A 16,124-nucleotide genomic window follows, 5' to 3' on the forward strand; every position below is an offset into this window, starting at 1 on the left:
TTTGTTTTAAAAACTCAGTAACTATTTCTGTATTAATGTACAACCATGGAAAATTACAGCATTTTTTAAATTTTCCGTTTCTTAAACAATCTAACTATCAACAGCCATTTCCAGAAAAATGTGAACAATATGAGAAGAAAGAAAAGTAGAAGGATGGTGGGACCGCGTGGGAGGAAAATTAAGAATTTGTTTTATTTTCTGAAGAGTGTTTGTGTGTATGTGTGAGTGCGCGAGCATGCGCAATGCTTTCTCATTTCATGGTGTAGTGTAAGAATGTGGCGTTGTTGACAGATCTAAATGAGGGGGGGACTGTGCCATTCTGAGACCCTGTAGCAGACAAATAGAGCACTTAATGAGGGAGGGATGAAGGAGGGAGCTGTTGGTGCTTTGCAGTAGGATGGTAACTTCAGGTGTCGTGAAAATCCTTCAGCAGCGTGCGTCTCCTCTGCTCAGCAATGTGCATCTGATTCTCCAGATCCTGAGAGAAACAGAGGGTCATGAATGACTTATGAAGGAGTTAAATTCTTCACACAATGGTCTAATAAATTAATATGCTGCAACATCTTTTTGGTCCTTCCGATTTCCCAAGACATGCCAATACCCCTCAACTCCCCTGTGATCCCAGCCAATGCAAGTCCCAATCTGGAAACCTCCCAAACCCCCCTTTCTTACCCCTCGGTCATTGGCGCTCAGCTCCCCCTCACTCCCTCGCTCGTAGGTGTCTGCTCGCTCCACCTTCCAAGACAGGTTCTCAATCTCTGCCTCAAGCTGGGCCTGCTGGTACTCAAACTGAATAGGATAGAAAAACACATTCATTTCAGACAGCATGTTTGATATGTCATAAGCAACTAGCGGCACCCTGCCCGTTAATTTATGGATCTGATCAATTCAATTTCATCTTTGTGGACTGCAACCGTCACAGAATCGTTCACGCAATAACCCTCCTGCAAAGCACAAATTCATGCTGCTAATAAGCTATTATTTTGCTCACTGCTAAATGTCATCCTGTGTGTACAATACTGAAAATGTGGTTACAAATTTAAGTAGGTATACAGAGCTGTGGCTGAGTGGTAACTCTCAACACGTGACTCCTCACCAGAAAAAAGTTGACCCTCATTTTCCTCTGTATCCCCTTGTCATTTATAATCTTTCTAAATAAAAGCTTTAAAAATATGAGTGGAATTCCCCTCCCCTCTTTTAAAGCAATTATGTCCAAAGGTTACTGGCCTGCCCTACACAATATAAATACTATTGTGATCAATAAATGCCTTGTGATGCATAATGCTGCATTCAAATCCTATCGGAAACTCAGAACCTCCGAAATCAAATGAATGCAAGTTATTAGCATAGAGAGTCCTATTGGTTGGTTCTGGTACTTAAGTGGGAAACAGTTTGTTTCTACAACGAGCTTCCATGTCAAATTTCTGAGTTTCTTAGTTCCGACTAGCAACTGAACGCAGCACAATTGCAATGGTAATTTGGAATGTTCAGTCAATGAGTATTATGGGTAATGTAGTCATTCTACAGTTTCCAAATTGGCCTACAATTGCCTACATCATATGCATTGTGACAGCACGATCTCCCACAGCAACGAACATTCTGAAAACACAAAAACCGGGAAAATAAACAAAAATACCAAACACAGCGGAATATAAAATGACCAGTAGCATGTAACAGGACGACGTGCTTTCCCCCCCTTATAAATCAGGGCTAAATTGTAAGTGGAGACCCCCCGCAGTTAATTAAGTGGCATACGGTATTATAATATAGATAATTAGCATTTGACTTGATATATTTAATATAGCTTACTAAGCCTTTGTTAGCTTATACTACTGACACACACACAGAACAAGACAGGATTCTCACCAGTTTTTTACGAGGACCAGACTCCATGTAGTAGGCGTAGGGGTAAGTATACTGCAGTGTGTAGCGACACTGTGGGACAAAGAGATAAGAGATAAGCATGACTTGTTATTGGTTTAAGCACAGTGTAGTAGGTCAAATAAGTACACAGATACTCCTTTCACACCATAATGCCAACCTGAACCAAACTGTGTTGCCTCGGTTACATACTAATTTGTAGTGTGAAAAGCCCTATACATTCCAGTGTTAATGTGTGTGTTTTTTCCTTTGTGTGTGACTGAGGCAGGCAGGGGCAGTAGTACCTTGGCCAGCAGCTTGGCAGCGTTCTGCAGGTACTGCCAGTCTATCCAGGTGCCCAGGTTGTTCATCACCCGCTCTTGGATCTTCTCCTGGATCCGCTGGTACGTCTGAGCCTCCAGCTGGAGACTCTTATTGTGGTTCTCCCACTAAAGAGACAAACACACGGTCACAGTCTGGACTGGAGAAACAGTAAGAAAACAGACACAAAATGTAATAAAATAAAACACGAAACATCCTCAAGAAAGTCACATACTTATAAGCATGTTTTGGGTGATTCTGAAAAGTATCTCAGTGTTCATTTAACATGTCGTCATTGCTTGTAACATTCACAGATTTGTTTTTAACATGTATGGGAGATTGAGTTCCCATGATCTAAAAGTACAAGAGAATGTGAAGACTACTTCTGTATAAGTATGTGTGACTGAGGAACATTCATGTATATACTATCCTTGAAAGTGCACAGTATGTATTGATATAATATTTTCTTATTTTATTCTAAATTATATGGCTCTGGTTGACATTACAGGTGCTGATGGTGCCAAGTACTAAACAAACCACAGGCCACCTGATTAACAGTTACTCTGGCCACGCAGTGATTTGATGTCGTTAATGTCATCTATTTACATTAAACATTGTGATACTTCAGAAAGGTTCACTTAACTACACATAATACTCAGTGTGAGCAGATGTTTGACTGTCATATGTTCTTGTCAGTGGTAGTAGCATGTTTGTGTGTATGCATCTCACCCTCTCAAAGTAGAAGAGGTATTTCTTGAGGGCCTCTCTGGCCTGTGCCTGCTGGCTTTGGTTGACGATGTCTGGGTTCTCCTTGTAGCGACTGCACTCATAGTACTCACTGCCATGGGTCTTCCAGTCCCCCAGACACATCCAGCAGAAGTCTACACACAGTGATGCTGACATTAGTGAAAAACTATATGATATGAATGTCAAAATGGGCTACATATGGCTGGAGTCAGTTGAACTGACAAATGATGATCGGTAGAAAAGCTAATTAGGTGCAAAGCTGTAAGTATAATTGGATACATACCGTGTTTGCACTTGGAGCATTGCTGAAACAGACCGAGGAAACGCAACATCAGTCATTTGGCATCTCTAACATTACATAGAATATCATTCAATGACTTTAGAATCCATTAGTATTTCAAAGTGTCTGGTCTGAATAAAGACAGGAGCTAAAGCATTACTGAATTCAGCATATAGCCCGGCAAGAAAGCAGTAGGCAGTCTCTCTCAAGGGGAATTCTAATTGGGAAAATTGTATTTGAATAATTCTGATGTCATAAGATGGAGGTTGTCCTGCAGTTGTCTAGCTAGCTGTCTGATTCATTTAAAGCCTGATTAAATAGAGACAATATAAAGAACATGTAGAGTTTGAAATGACTTAAAGTGCCAGAGATTTATAGAACACTAATACAAATGTCAATGTGCCCATAGTTGGTATAACCTTGAGATAATGCTGGATTCCATCCTCACTCACCATGTGATTGCAGCCTCCATTCTTCTCAATGCAGATATTGCACTTAGGACACTGAAAAATACACACTATTAAACATTATGTACAAAAGCAAAGGGAAATATTGGAAAATCACACAATTGCTTTAATTGTGTGTGTATGCAGTCTTACATCTTTAGTGTGTGCACTGATGTAGTTGGCGGTCTCTGAATCGTCTGCACATTTGGTTAGCCACCTTCGGATGGTTGGGCAGTCTGTTGGGGCGTGGTACATGATCCGGCATTTGAAACTAAGGGCAGATGTAGCGAGAAACATTAAAAAGGGCATCTGCAGGGAGTCAATGATATGATCAGTGCATATGTTCATCTGACATGATGCATATTATTTGACACCTTGTGCATTAATCGGTGCGTAAGAGCTGTATGTGCGGGCATCTGCACGTAAGAGCTGTATGTGCGGGCATCTGGGCGTAAGAGCTGTATGTGCGGGCATCTGGGCGTAAGAGCTGTATGTGCGGGCATCTGGGCGTAAGAGCTGTATGTGCGGGCATCTGGGCGTAAGAGCTGTATGTGCGGGCATCTGGGCGTAAGAGCTGTATGTGCGGGCATCTGGGCGTAAGAGCTGTATGTGCGGGCATCTGGGCGTAAGAGCTGTATGTGCGGGCATCTGGGCGTGAGAGCTGTATGTGCGGGCATCTGGGCATGAGAGCTGTATGTGCGGGCATCTGGGCGTAAGAGCTGTATTTGCGGGCATCTGTGCGTGTCTCACCAGAAGACCTCATTGCAGCGGATGCACTGTACTCTGCGGGCCCGTGGCTCCTGCACTTGGATGACGATGGGACAGTCTGCCCCTGGACACAGCTGCAGCTGGAAGTGGCTCTGAAGGAGGGCGAGAGACTGGGCCTTACCGGCAGTGCTTAGAGACCGACTAGGCCTTACCGGCAGTGCCTAGAGACCGACTAGGCCTTTCCCATTGTTACAGACATGTTCAATAGGTGGAGAGCACTTGATAAACATACACACAATAGCTGAATGACAGAAATTAAGAGGTTGATTGTAAAAAAAAATAATGATTAAAGCAGTGTATGCGGACAGTATGGTTGTTCACCGTTTGCTGTCCCAAGAACAAAAGGTGTAGTGAGAGAAAGGCAAACTGGGAGACTAATAGAAAGAGGGCAGACTGAGTGGGAAGCACCAAGACTTGTACCTCCACATAGTCCCTGAAGAGGTAGCGTCTATATTTGTCCTTCAGCTCCTCACCAGGCAGCAGCGGGAGCACAAAGTCCTCTGGCATTTGGAGGGAACAATCCTGAGCCATACAGGAGATACCTGCACACAGACAAACACACACACACACGCGCGCGCGTCATTTGAACTTTTGAAGATGATGCATACACACAGAGCATTCAAAAAAATATGATCTGGAGAAACACATGCATAACGTTTTTTATTTTAAAACATCTAAAGGTAACAATACATCTGAATCTGATTGCACATAAAAGCAATCAAATACTGGTAAATAAATATCCCACCAGGGGTCCTCTTCAAAGCCTATCGCATCACTCCCTTCAAAGGAAGAGCCAGCTCCTGACTTAACACTTTGACAGGTCGTATCATCCCTAGCAGTGCTGCTTACCCACTCCCATCCCATCTTTGACGAGTACAGTGCAATGCTGCTCCCAGCATGTTTTGCAGAAGGAGTGCTGGCAGGGCAGCGCAAGCAGGGCATCCCTCCGAACCAGCTGCAGACACACCCCACACTGGAGGGACTGAGGAGTCTGGAGACCCACAAAACATTAAAACATACCAATATTACATACCAGTGATTCTCAAATAGTGGCCCAAGTGCCATATCTGGTCAGTGACCTTTTAGTTGGTGTTTAGTTCAGAACACCTACACAACTGGAACATTGAGTCGCCTTGCCTTTCCAGATACCACCTTTAACTTTACCCAAATACATTACAGACACACTCACTAAGACAAAAGAGCACTCTTAGTTCTTACAGGAACTGATCTGCAGGTGCTGCTGGGCTGGACCTGGGCCTCAGACAGCAACTGAGATGAGTTGGACTTGTATCTGAAAGGCAAAATAAAAACGAGTGCATCAGAAATAGAATTAGTACCAGTATATCACAATATTCGCTATGCATGTGTATGAAAATATAAGTGAGTATGACAATGCATGTGTGCGTTTACCTGTCCAGTATTTGTGACACTTGCCAGTGAAAATGCACAAGGACCAGTTTGGCTACAGCAGGTAAAACCTGTACAGAGAGAGCAGCATGAGCATCAGGAGAAGGCAGCGTATCAATACAGTGGTTCCCAGCAGGCTGCACACCCTCTTCAACTATTTTCATACTTCTTCAAACTGATAATCACCGAGACGACAAGGAACTCCTATACCTAGATATCATGTGACCCTGCCACTGATATGGTCAGATTTTTCAGTTACCCATTTAATTTGGGCTAAAGCACACCCGTTCTGATGGGAATTAATCATGCATGCCCACCTAACCTAGGGTCAGATATTTTCACACCTTTAATTGTTATGGTTACAATTGAGGGAATGGTAATCTGATCCTAGATCTGTGGTTAATGGAACGACTACCCCATAGACAAGCCCAACACCAACCTTCAGGATGGCAGCGATACTGTTGACCTCCTTGCAGAGCACCTTCTGGATCTCACTGTAGGTGAGGCAGGTGAACTGGTACTCCTCTGGGTCAAACGAGTCGGCCCCCTGCTGCTCCATGTCTCCGGCCACACCGTCGTAGTAGTCCACTATGTCCCCCTGGTCCTCATCGTCACCCCCGTCGTCATCCTCGTCCTCCTCAGAGTTGACCCCGAAGTCATCCTCATTGCTGTCAGAGGCCTGGCTGTTCATGTCCACAGACATTCCCCGGCAGAGCCCCTCTCTCTCTCTCGCACTCTCTCTCTGGGACTGACTGACAGCTCTCCGGCCGTCAGCGTCACCGGGGGAACTACAGCTCCCAGAGAACACGGTTCCACAGACTAGCCCGACACCACTCAGCAGCAACGGAAGAAGCAGAAGAAGTTACACTCCCCGTCTTTCATGAGGAACCGACTAGGTGGATGGTCTGAGAGGACACAAAGAACTGTAGAAAAGGAGGGAGGGAGGGATGAAAGGGGGAAAAATATCATGGTTGAGTGTTACTTTAAAGAGATTTATGAGGAAATCAAGTTACATGATCTCGAAGAACTGGGTCAGGGAGGAGAGATGGCTTGCCAGGCATGGTGTTCATTCATCTAAATCTTCTGTACTTAGATCAATGTAACTTGTACTCCAGTCAAGTTCTCGCTCTGCACAAGATAGAGCAGTCTGCTCTAATACCCAGCCACTTGTGTGATTCACTGAGTAGAGATCCGGTAAAACTTCTCTCCAACCAAAGCTTCAGATTTACTCTTCAGATCTTCCATTACCCCTAGGACTTTCTTTTAGTTGTACTGTACATTAGACAAACAGTATGTAAACACGTGTGGGATACAAAGCATGAGTAACAGCTTAATGAAGCAGTTTAAAGGATTAGCTACATGACAATGTTTTACAGTACAGACAAGTTGGTAGGACAGTAGACACGGGCAGCTGCGTGACAGAGTCCAGCTAGCCATAATAACCAAAAACAGGATTAGTTTGCCAAATAATTAATGACTTGCAATCTCAAAAGCACCTTGATGTAGTTGGCGCTGTTGTGATTGTAGTTCTCTCTCAGATATCTGATCCTGTCCTACAGGTTGTGATGCACGTATGCAGCATTAACATGAAGCCATAAGATCACCACAGTGGGCAGCCAGGAGTTGTAATTTGTGACTTGCAAAATCGACCTGGCCCCAGGTCAGTACCAGACGCTTGTTCGCATTCTCTCCATGCTATAAATAGGCACTTATGCAGGGTGACATTCTTAACTTTACATACACTCCCTAAACTTAACATTGCAGAATGTCACCTTTTATTTGAGGGTATATTCAAAACAGATGTTTTCCTGTTTAGAAATTAATGCACTTTCATGTAAATAGCCCCTCCCCCCAGATTTTAAGGTGTCATAGGTATTTGAACAAATTCACTACATTTAGTAAAAAGTTTAGTATTTGGTCCCATATCCCTAGCATGCAATGACTAAAAATCAAGCTTGTGACTCTTCTACCAACTTGTTGAATGGATTTGCAGTTTGTTTGGTTGCGTTTTGGATTATGTTGTGCCCAATAGAAATTAATAGTAAATCATGTAGTGTCACTTTTATCGTAAATAAAAATATAACTTGTTTCTGAACACTTCTACATTAATGTGGATGCCTCCATGATCTACCATTAGTTTCTATTGGGCACAACATAATGTTTGTTAAACAAATCATTATATTTGAGATTCTTCAAAGTAGCCACCCTTTGCCTTGACAGCTTTGCACACTCTTGGCATTCTCTCACCCAGCTGCGTGAGATCACCTGACCTCTACCAAATTGAGATGGTTTGGACTGCAGAGTGAAGGAAAAGCAGCCAACAAGTACTCATATTGGGGAAATCTTTCAAGACCGTTGGAAAAGCATTCCAGGTGAAGCTGGTTGAGAGAATGCCAAGAGTGTGCAAAGTTGTCAAGGCAAAGGGTGGCTACTTTGAAGAACCTAAAATATAATGATTTGTTTAACATTTATTTGGTTACTAAATGATTCCACATGTGTAATTTCATAGTTTGATGGTCTTCACGATTATTCTACAATGTAAAAATACAGAAACTCTGGAATGAGTAAAATGTGTCAATGTTTGACTGGTACTGTATATCTATTTGGGGAAAAGTTGGTTCCAAGTTAGAAGTACTTAGTTAGAAAGCTTAATATGGATCTTACCCACATCACCGTTGCATTTGAGTAAGATAGCTTGACCACCAATCTGTTGGAATATTTAATTAGAGAATATATTCTAAATACAATTCTCATTTCTTAAATAGTTTCGTATCCATTTGATTTAAAAAATTGTTCGTTTTTTTATTTTTATATGTAGCATTTGGGGTGCTACATATTACGTTAGATAGCAATATAGTAATACACTGGAGGTTACCACAAAATCAGTTTTCCAACTCAATAGTTTAATAACCCATCAAATACGATATGCTAGACCTAGGCGAGGTAAAAAATAATAATACTTTTTTTTTAAAACAGCTGTGCCATTGTTCCACCCTGGAATTATCCACAGCTGATAGCTAGCTAGCTAACGAGTAGCTGGAGCCCCTTCGCAACCGCGTCTCACACTCTAGGCCGGAGATTGGCATATAAACAAGGCCATCTGAGGCTCATTAACAAACTACTCCGCTTTATCGTTAGCATATATCTTCCCACCAAGTACTGCTGTCTATACTTACCTTGCGGGTTGCCTTGCAATTGAAGCCAAACCTGGCTCTACAAAACAGAACCAATTCTCGATCAGCACCCCCAGTAAAGCAGAAGACAGGAAGTACACGAATATTCACAATTTACGCCACTTCCGTGTCGCCAGGTATGACTACCATTGGCCAATTCTGTTCTTCAAGACGGGACCCAAATATAAATAGACTGTCTGACATTAGTTTCTGGTGAATTTACAAATAAATCTACATTTAAATAATTTCAATCAGTTTACATTGAGGGTCCACCACCTGCAGCAGTACAGGTTTGAGTTTGTGCCAGGCTGCTTTGTAGGTCTTGGTCCACAGGGATTACAATGACCTACATATCCTGTAAGACATCAGGAACCGAGAATCACGCAACACTAATCACGGAACACCTGTCTGTCTGACCTACTTCTGGGCCCGTATTCATAGTGTCTTAAAGTAGGAGTGCTGATTTAGGATCTGGTCCTCCCTGTCCATGTAATCTTATTCATTATGATCTAAAAGGCTAAACAGATTCTAGATCAGCACTGAAACACATTGTGAATATTGGCTCTGATCCATTCTGGAAACATGAAGAACACATACTTTCTCGAACGGGACCCTTTTCTCCCGTTTGGTCCCCCTGTGCCACTGTCCTGGGGCCAAGTCTGTGCCAGTGTGGCAGCAGCTGCCTACGCTCCTCATCCCCCTCCCCTTCAGACGACAGACCCTGTCCCCATTCTGGCTCTTCAGTTGGTCCAGTCCTCCCCCGGCTGTTGGGCCTTTCTTCCCATAGCACCGCTGGAGTGTCTCCCTGATCAGAGGGCCTTCACCAGCAGAGTCCAGTTAGACACGGCTCTCTTTTCCTGCTTCTGGAAAAGACACACAAGATACATGTGAACAAAATATGAGCAGCACTAACATAACAAACATTGTCTGTACTACACTGTAGTATATGTTTAAAAAAGACACCTCCATAAAGAGGATTAATTGCATAAAATATGCATTTAATTAAATACAACTGTACAATAAGAGTGGCGGTTACAAAAGGTGAGCTTTGAGCTAATTGTGTTTTCACAAACACATTCAGACACACTATAACTTACCTCTTTCTACTAGATCTCTGGATCTCTTGGTCTTCCACCCAAGCTGAACTCAGGATCTCCTCATGCTCCTCACACACACACACATACACACACACAATGTAGCCATCCGTTCTAGAAAATAAACACACAGAAACATACTACGTAACACCAGCATACATGTCAGAAACAAACAATTCCACTATACATATGCACATACAAACACACAGACAAGGAAAAACGTACACAGCATGAAAGTAGCCACCATGGTGGAAGTTAAAGCCAGCGACAGCAAAGGCACAGTCCATGTCCAGCTTCTTAGCTACTCTTGAGGTTTGGCAGTTGAAGAATGACACAACCTACTGGCAACATGCAGGGCTTGAACAGGAACACGTTGCCAAAGTCATTACGAGGCACCTGGAGAAAACAAACATACACCTAACTCAATGGTTAATACACTGTAATATACACACAAGTTTTTTTTTAGAGTAATCATACCCTGCCATCTACAGCTACTGGTGGCTGGTACTCCTCTGTCTGCCATTTACCAAGCAGAGGCAGGTCATCTTTGTCCTTCTGCTCTGATGTAATCCTGGCCTTCCAAGAGCGATTCGAACAACCTATCATCATCTTTGTGTGTGTGTGTGTGGGGAGGGGGGGGGGGTTTGCTAGGCTAAAAATGTATATTTTTTTACTTTTCACACTCAAAAAATATACATTTGTTTTGGATACCAAACACAATCTCTATGAACACCACAATAATACATTTACATTACCTCCAAAAAAGAACATCATTTCCATTAACTCTGCTTTGAAACAACTTTATCATTTTAAACAGCCCTCTATCTAATTATTTGCATTCAAAATCAGTTATGAAAAAAAATCTTACCTGGAGTAGACGAGCTCTCCCCTGAGGTAAGAGCTTCATATCTCAGTAGTCTCTTCAGGGCGTACAGGGGGTGAAGTCTGCTATTGATGTGGGTAACAGCTTGTCCAGCAACGTCCCCTGGAGCTAGAGCAGAGAGGAGTGTATATGACAAGCTGTATAAATGAAAGTGTGTGGATGTGCGTCTCATTCTCACCTGTTTCCTCCTGGATGTCTCTCAGATTCCTCACCTCCCACCACTCCTTGTCTCCCTGGCACATTCTGGTGGAGGTCATTCAGGTGGGGTCGTACTTGCTGCCCAGATCCTTCATGTGACTGTCTCCATCCACAACTACCACGTAGGTTATGGGCTACGTGGCCTGCTTGGAGAACAGTGGGTGCCCCACCCACACACAACCAGCAACCAGTCTTCTCCAGGTAGACCTTCAACCACTCGTCTTCGGCTTCATCCCCCTCTTCACTTTCTTCTTGCCTCCACTACTTGCCTCCACTGTGAAGCTGAACTCTTGCCTCCTTTCCCTTTCTTGGCCCTGATGGCTTTGGCTCCTCAGATGCCTCGCTGTCCTCCTCATTGGTCAGCTGTAACTCCTCCCCGTCACTGGGTCCCTCCCTTTCACTGCTCTCTTTCTAACTCACCTTCAAGGCTATGCTGCGGCACTTGGGAGTTACTGGGTTTCTGTCCCACTGAAAAACCTGTCTCAGTCTCCCCTGACTCTTTCTTTTTTGCCTTCTTCCCTCCTCTCTTGCCCTTCCCCCCTAAGGTCTCTTGCCCTTCCCCCCTAAGGTCTCTTGGTCCCTGGGGAGACCTTGGACTCTGAGGGGATCTCTTTGGGAGGTTTATTCTGCAAGGGACTCTTTCCAGGCAGGCTACCTGAGGCCTTGCTATGAGGAAGAGATTTGGATCAGATAAGGACACACACAGAGCCGGTGAACTATAACAAGGGTATACATACAACCGCAATGAACATAAGAACACTAATAAATAAAAGGTTTGTTCCACAAATTGGATACCTTTTGAGTAGTAACTTTTGATTCCACCTAATTTTATCATTAAGAGCACATATTCAACTTCATAAATAAATGTGTTCCCATCTCAAGAGGTTAAATTAAACATTTTAAAAGACTATAGTATGTGCCTATTAAGTACCATATAAATTAACAGGTTGACTATTTAATGTTAAAACAGACATAAATCCCATTGGGACCAGGGGGAATGGAAGATTGTTGTGTGCAACAGGGAGGGGAAATTGAAAGTAAGTTTCACCCCCAAAAAATTGAATAGTTAAAACATTTCTAGCCTGTCTATCTATGGGTAACACAGGGTTGTTATGTTCGATCTGCTCATTTTTCCACCACAAAACATCAGAAATTGCCCCCCCCCCCAAAAAAAAAGAGTAGAACCAGCTCACCTGCTTTTACACTATGGTTTGACTATTAGATGTTTAAAAAATATTTTAAAAGGAATAGCTTCACCACATTAAAATAAGAGTTCAGTTCACATAACAGGGTTGACCTTAAAATGAGGGACAGATGTAAATCAATCACTAATCAGATTAAATAAATATTAATCTCGAGAAATGACTGTCAAAGCAACAAAATAACTATGGCTTTACAATGATGGCAACAACTTGGAGAAATGTTGGGATTAAGTGGGTTAAAATCTTCCTAGATTCACAGAGGGTGCACAGAGGGACACATCAAAATGTTGGGATTAAGTGGGTTAAAATCTTCCTAGATTCACAGAGAGTGCACGGAGGGACACATCAAAATGTTGGGATTAAGTGGGTTAAAATCTTCCTAGATTCACAGAGGGTGCACGGAGGGACACATCAAAATGCGGGATTTTAGCACTTTAGCAAGTCTTTATTCATGTAAAAAAAAATCTGATTTATTGAATACTCCATGTGGTCTCTATTAAAGGGCACGTCATGTAATATAAAAGGCTTTTAAAATCAAATATTGGTGCACAATTTCTACTTAAAAATATCAAAGGGATGCAAAATGCACACATTTCGTAGAACGACCCAAAAGCCTTCAGGCTGTACCCTTGGCTGATGGGGGGGCTTCAGTGACGGGGGCTGCAGAGAGAGCAGCAGTTGACAAGAGCTGCAGTTGACAAGAGCTGCAACAACCTAAGCACCAACAGAAACAGCTGATGGAAACAGACAAGCACAGGGGTCAGAGGTCAAAGTTGCATCATGCAGGTAAGACAAAGGAAACAGGCTTCAGTTGAGTACCATCAAGCCAAACCAAGTTGGGCCTGATTTATGTCTAGAGAGAACAAGTCATACCATAAGAGCCCAAGTTGTTCAAAAGAATATGGTCCTCCCTCACAAACATACTCCATTCGCAGTGAAAAAAAGAATATGCAACAGACGAACATGCACAAAAGTTTCTGCAAGGTGCCTTCAATTTGGATACATGTCACTCAAGTGTCATTTCCTGGTGGTGTTTAGCAGTGAGGCTGCCCAGCCTCCTCTCCAGCACGGCCTGTGGTCCCAGCCTCTCCTCACAGGGAAGATCTGGGTTCAGCATGAACATTCCCCCAAACCTGGAGAGAAGGATGACATCAAACAGGATAAAGTACAAAGAACAACACAGACTTAACAACATAGCCAGGTATGATTAAATGAGTCAGGTTAAGGGTAAACATAGTTCAGGAATAAGCAGAGAAATAGGTTTCCACACAGTTAAAGTCACACACACACATTGAAGGCCCTTCTTGCCAGTTGAGCAGGCCAGAGGGGTAGTTAGTGTCAATGTGTTCCTTGGCCAACATGGTAAAGTGGGTGGGCAGCAGGTTCAATACACAACCAATTCCGGAACATCCCATTGGCTAAAAGACACGAGGTGGACCTATGGGAGAGATGTTAAGAATCGATATCGTAAGAATACAGTGTTCAGATGAGAAGAGAACATGTTAAGGCGAAAAAAGGACGACAGTCATTCTGTTATCAGGTGAACGCAGCATGACAGTCTGTGAGATAACATGTGGTGTAAGGACCTCCACATGGCCTTGTGTGTGGGTGTGCATGTGTGCTCACCTTGTGTGTGTGTCCTCCACCACATCTTTGTTGAAGCGGTTCATCGTGTCGCAGGTAGGTCTCAAACTCTGCCTTCCTCTTCTCCCTGGAGTCATGTGGTTTACCACCAGAGTTGTCATGGTGATTGATTGGTTAATATTTTCATCTTGGAAAAATAAACAATAATCCCTGTCTCTGATAGTGTTCCACCATAGATAATACTTGATTTTCCAAAGGAGTACACACAAATACACAGACTGTATCTTCCACCATCTCTCAACTTTTCAGCTTTTTTTTTGCGGATGTTGTCAAGGGCCTCAATCTCTGTCTCCACAGGCTGAGGGCAGGGCTCTACCGGCTCCACTGAACCTAAGGGCTCAGCCAGCTCTGAAGACAGAAGACATTATCACACGGCCACACACACACACACAGAGTAAGGACCGGAGCCATCATAGGCCTACATACAGAGAACACTAATCTACATGTGATGTAAACAAACACTGTACAAGCAAAACTAGTGCTCATTCCTTTCTCATCTTCCTCTTCTTTCCCCCCCAGGCTTTACTGTATACATGTATATCCTAGCTCTTGTAAAAGGAGGGACGATATCACTCTCAGGAGTCATGTCAGTAGGATCCTCTTTCACTGGAGCCTTGTGGAAGTATTTACTGGTGTTGGTTGTCCCCTACTGTAGTTGTGGGCTTGGCCTTTCTTTGAACTTTCTCAGTTTCCATTCTCTGAGGGGGTGGAGAGATGGGTCATTGTAAGATGAGAGTGAGAGAAAGACTTTCACTAGTCCACTGATTTGTTTTTGTGCCACACCATAAAGTAGACAAAACCGTAGTTTCTCAACATAATGGCTGCCTACCCTAAAATCTCTGTTTAAAGCCCTATAAAAGCATCTTGAGGAAGGAGGCCAGTTCATGAATATGGCTACGGTTATATGAAAGTTGTGTGGTAAATAACATTAGTTTAATTCTGCACAGAATTAACCAAAAATAAATTCAAATCAATTGAAAAACACGTTCCTATATGCAGCCATGTTTACTGACAGATAGTTGATCCACAATGGTAACCATGCAAAACTATGCACCTGCATACAATCTGTGAAAACATGTATCTGACAGATGCTAGCCCATTAAAACGCATCAGTGACACATTTGAAGCAGGAGTTATTGAAGTCATGCGGTCAGACTCAGAGAGATGCAACTGCAACAAGTCTGCATTTTACATGTAACTGGCAGCCAAACATTTGATATGTTATGTTGTCAGTGTCACAATGTAGCCTAACTTAGCTAAATGGCAAGATACAGAGCAGATTTTTCCATGGATGTTTCCAATCAGTATTTCCTCAGTGTTAGCTATCTAGCTAGCCGAGTGTTGTAACTAGTTGGCTAAATGTACCAATACCTTGGTCTTTTGAGCTCTTAGTCCGCCAGCTATGTATTTTGCAACCTGCTTCAGCTTCTTTGCATCGGTCTTCAATGGTGTGTCTGTAGATTATTTACGATTGGCAATGGCAACGGAGGCTGCTGAGGGGAGGACGGCTCATAATAATGGATAGAACGATTGGAATGGCATCAAACACATGGAAACGAAATGGAAACCGTGTTCGGCGAACTCATTCCACGATTCCGCTCCAGCCATTACAACGAGTCCGTCATCACAGGAGGTATCACCAACCTCCTCCTGTAAGGCTCACTGTTCCAACATTAATTGTGTTATTTTTACAGTATTACAGACTCATGAATGACTGCGTTTCCCATGCACAGGTGGAGTTGTGTAAACGTGCGAGAAACCGTGATTATTTTCACAACTTTTCCGAGCATTTCATAATACAGTGGGCAGATTCGATTATACCGAGCCGCAGCACACCGGTCTATGTCCCGTTACGTGTAACCTTAACCACACTGATAACCCTAATGCATTAATTCTAACAATATACCCATTTTGGCCTATCGATTGGGAAATCGCTCAGTGCTGCCTCCCGGACAAGACTCATGGCAATAAACGTCAACCTGCACCTGGCTCACGCCCGGGAGGCAGCCAGGTTCCAAAACGAATGCAATCAACTTTTACCCGGTCTAAATTATGTTCTGTATTATGTAATTCTATATTATGTTTCATGTTTTGTGTGGAC

At 43.1% G+C, this 16,124-nt stretch overlaps 1 protein-coding gene and 1 pseudogene across 5 annotated transcripts; both read right to left on the bottom strand.

The window, feature by feature from the left end:
• Window positions 1-11,246, bottom strand: LOC115102183 (E3 ubiquitin-protein ligase ARIH2-like). 5 transcript variants are annotated; one of them, XM_065005352.1, is made up of 20 exons: window positions 11,158-11,246; window positions 10,965-11,087; window positions 10,322-10,492; window positions 10,100-10,210; window positions 9,600-9,865; window positions 6,269-6,752; window positions 5,833-5,900; window positions 5,641-5,713; window positions 5,272-5,413; window positions 4,843-4,964; window positions 4,405-4,514; window positions 3,808-3,925; window positions 3,661-3,711; window positions 3,212-3,233; window positions 2,911-3,062; window positions 2,166-2,309; window positions 1,867-1,935; window positions 1,555-1,599; window positions 673-789; window positions 1-478 (listed from the first exon to the last, which is right to left on the bottom strand). In XM_065005352.1, the coding sequence occupies exons 6-20, from the start codon at window positions 6,530-6,532 to the stop codon at window positions 407-409; spliced, it is 1,569 nt and encodes a 522-aa protein (XP_064861424.1). In that variant the 5' UTR covers window positions 6,533-6,752; window positions 9,600-9,865; window positions 10,100-10,210; window positions 10,322-10,492; window positions 10,965-11,087; window positions 11,158-11,246; the 3' UTR covers window positions 1-406. The 5 variants fall into 5 exon arrangements, with proteins under 5 accessions (XP_064861424.1, XP_064861428.1, XP_064861425.1 ...); XM_065005356.1 differs by lacking the exon at window positions 1,555-1,599; XM_065005353.1 differs by lacking the exons at window positions 10,965-11,087; window positions 11,158-11,246 and adding an exon at window positions 10,574-10,672.
• LOC115102184 (DNA repair protein complementing XP-C cells-like) lies at window positions 9,812-11,863 on the bottom strand (annotated as a pseudogene).
• Window positions 11,864-16,124: the final 4,261 nt, after the last annotated feature.

This window comes from Oncorhynchus nerka, linkage group LG20, assembly GCF_034236695.1.
Source record: "Oncorhynchus nerka isolate Pitt River linkage group LG20, Oner_Uvic_2.0, whole genome shotgun sequence".
NCBI classification, from domain to species: domain Eukaryota; kingdom Metazoa; phylum Chordata; class Actinopteri; order Salmoniformes; family Salmonidae; genus Oncorhynchus; species Oncorhynchus nerka.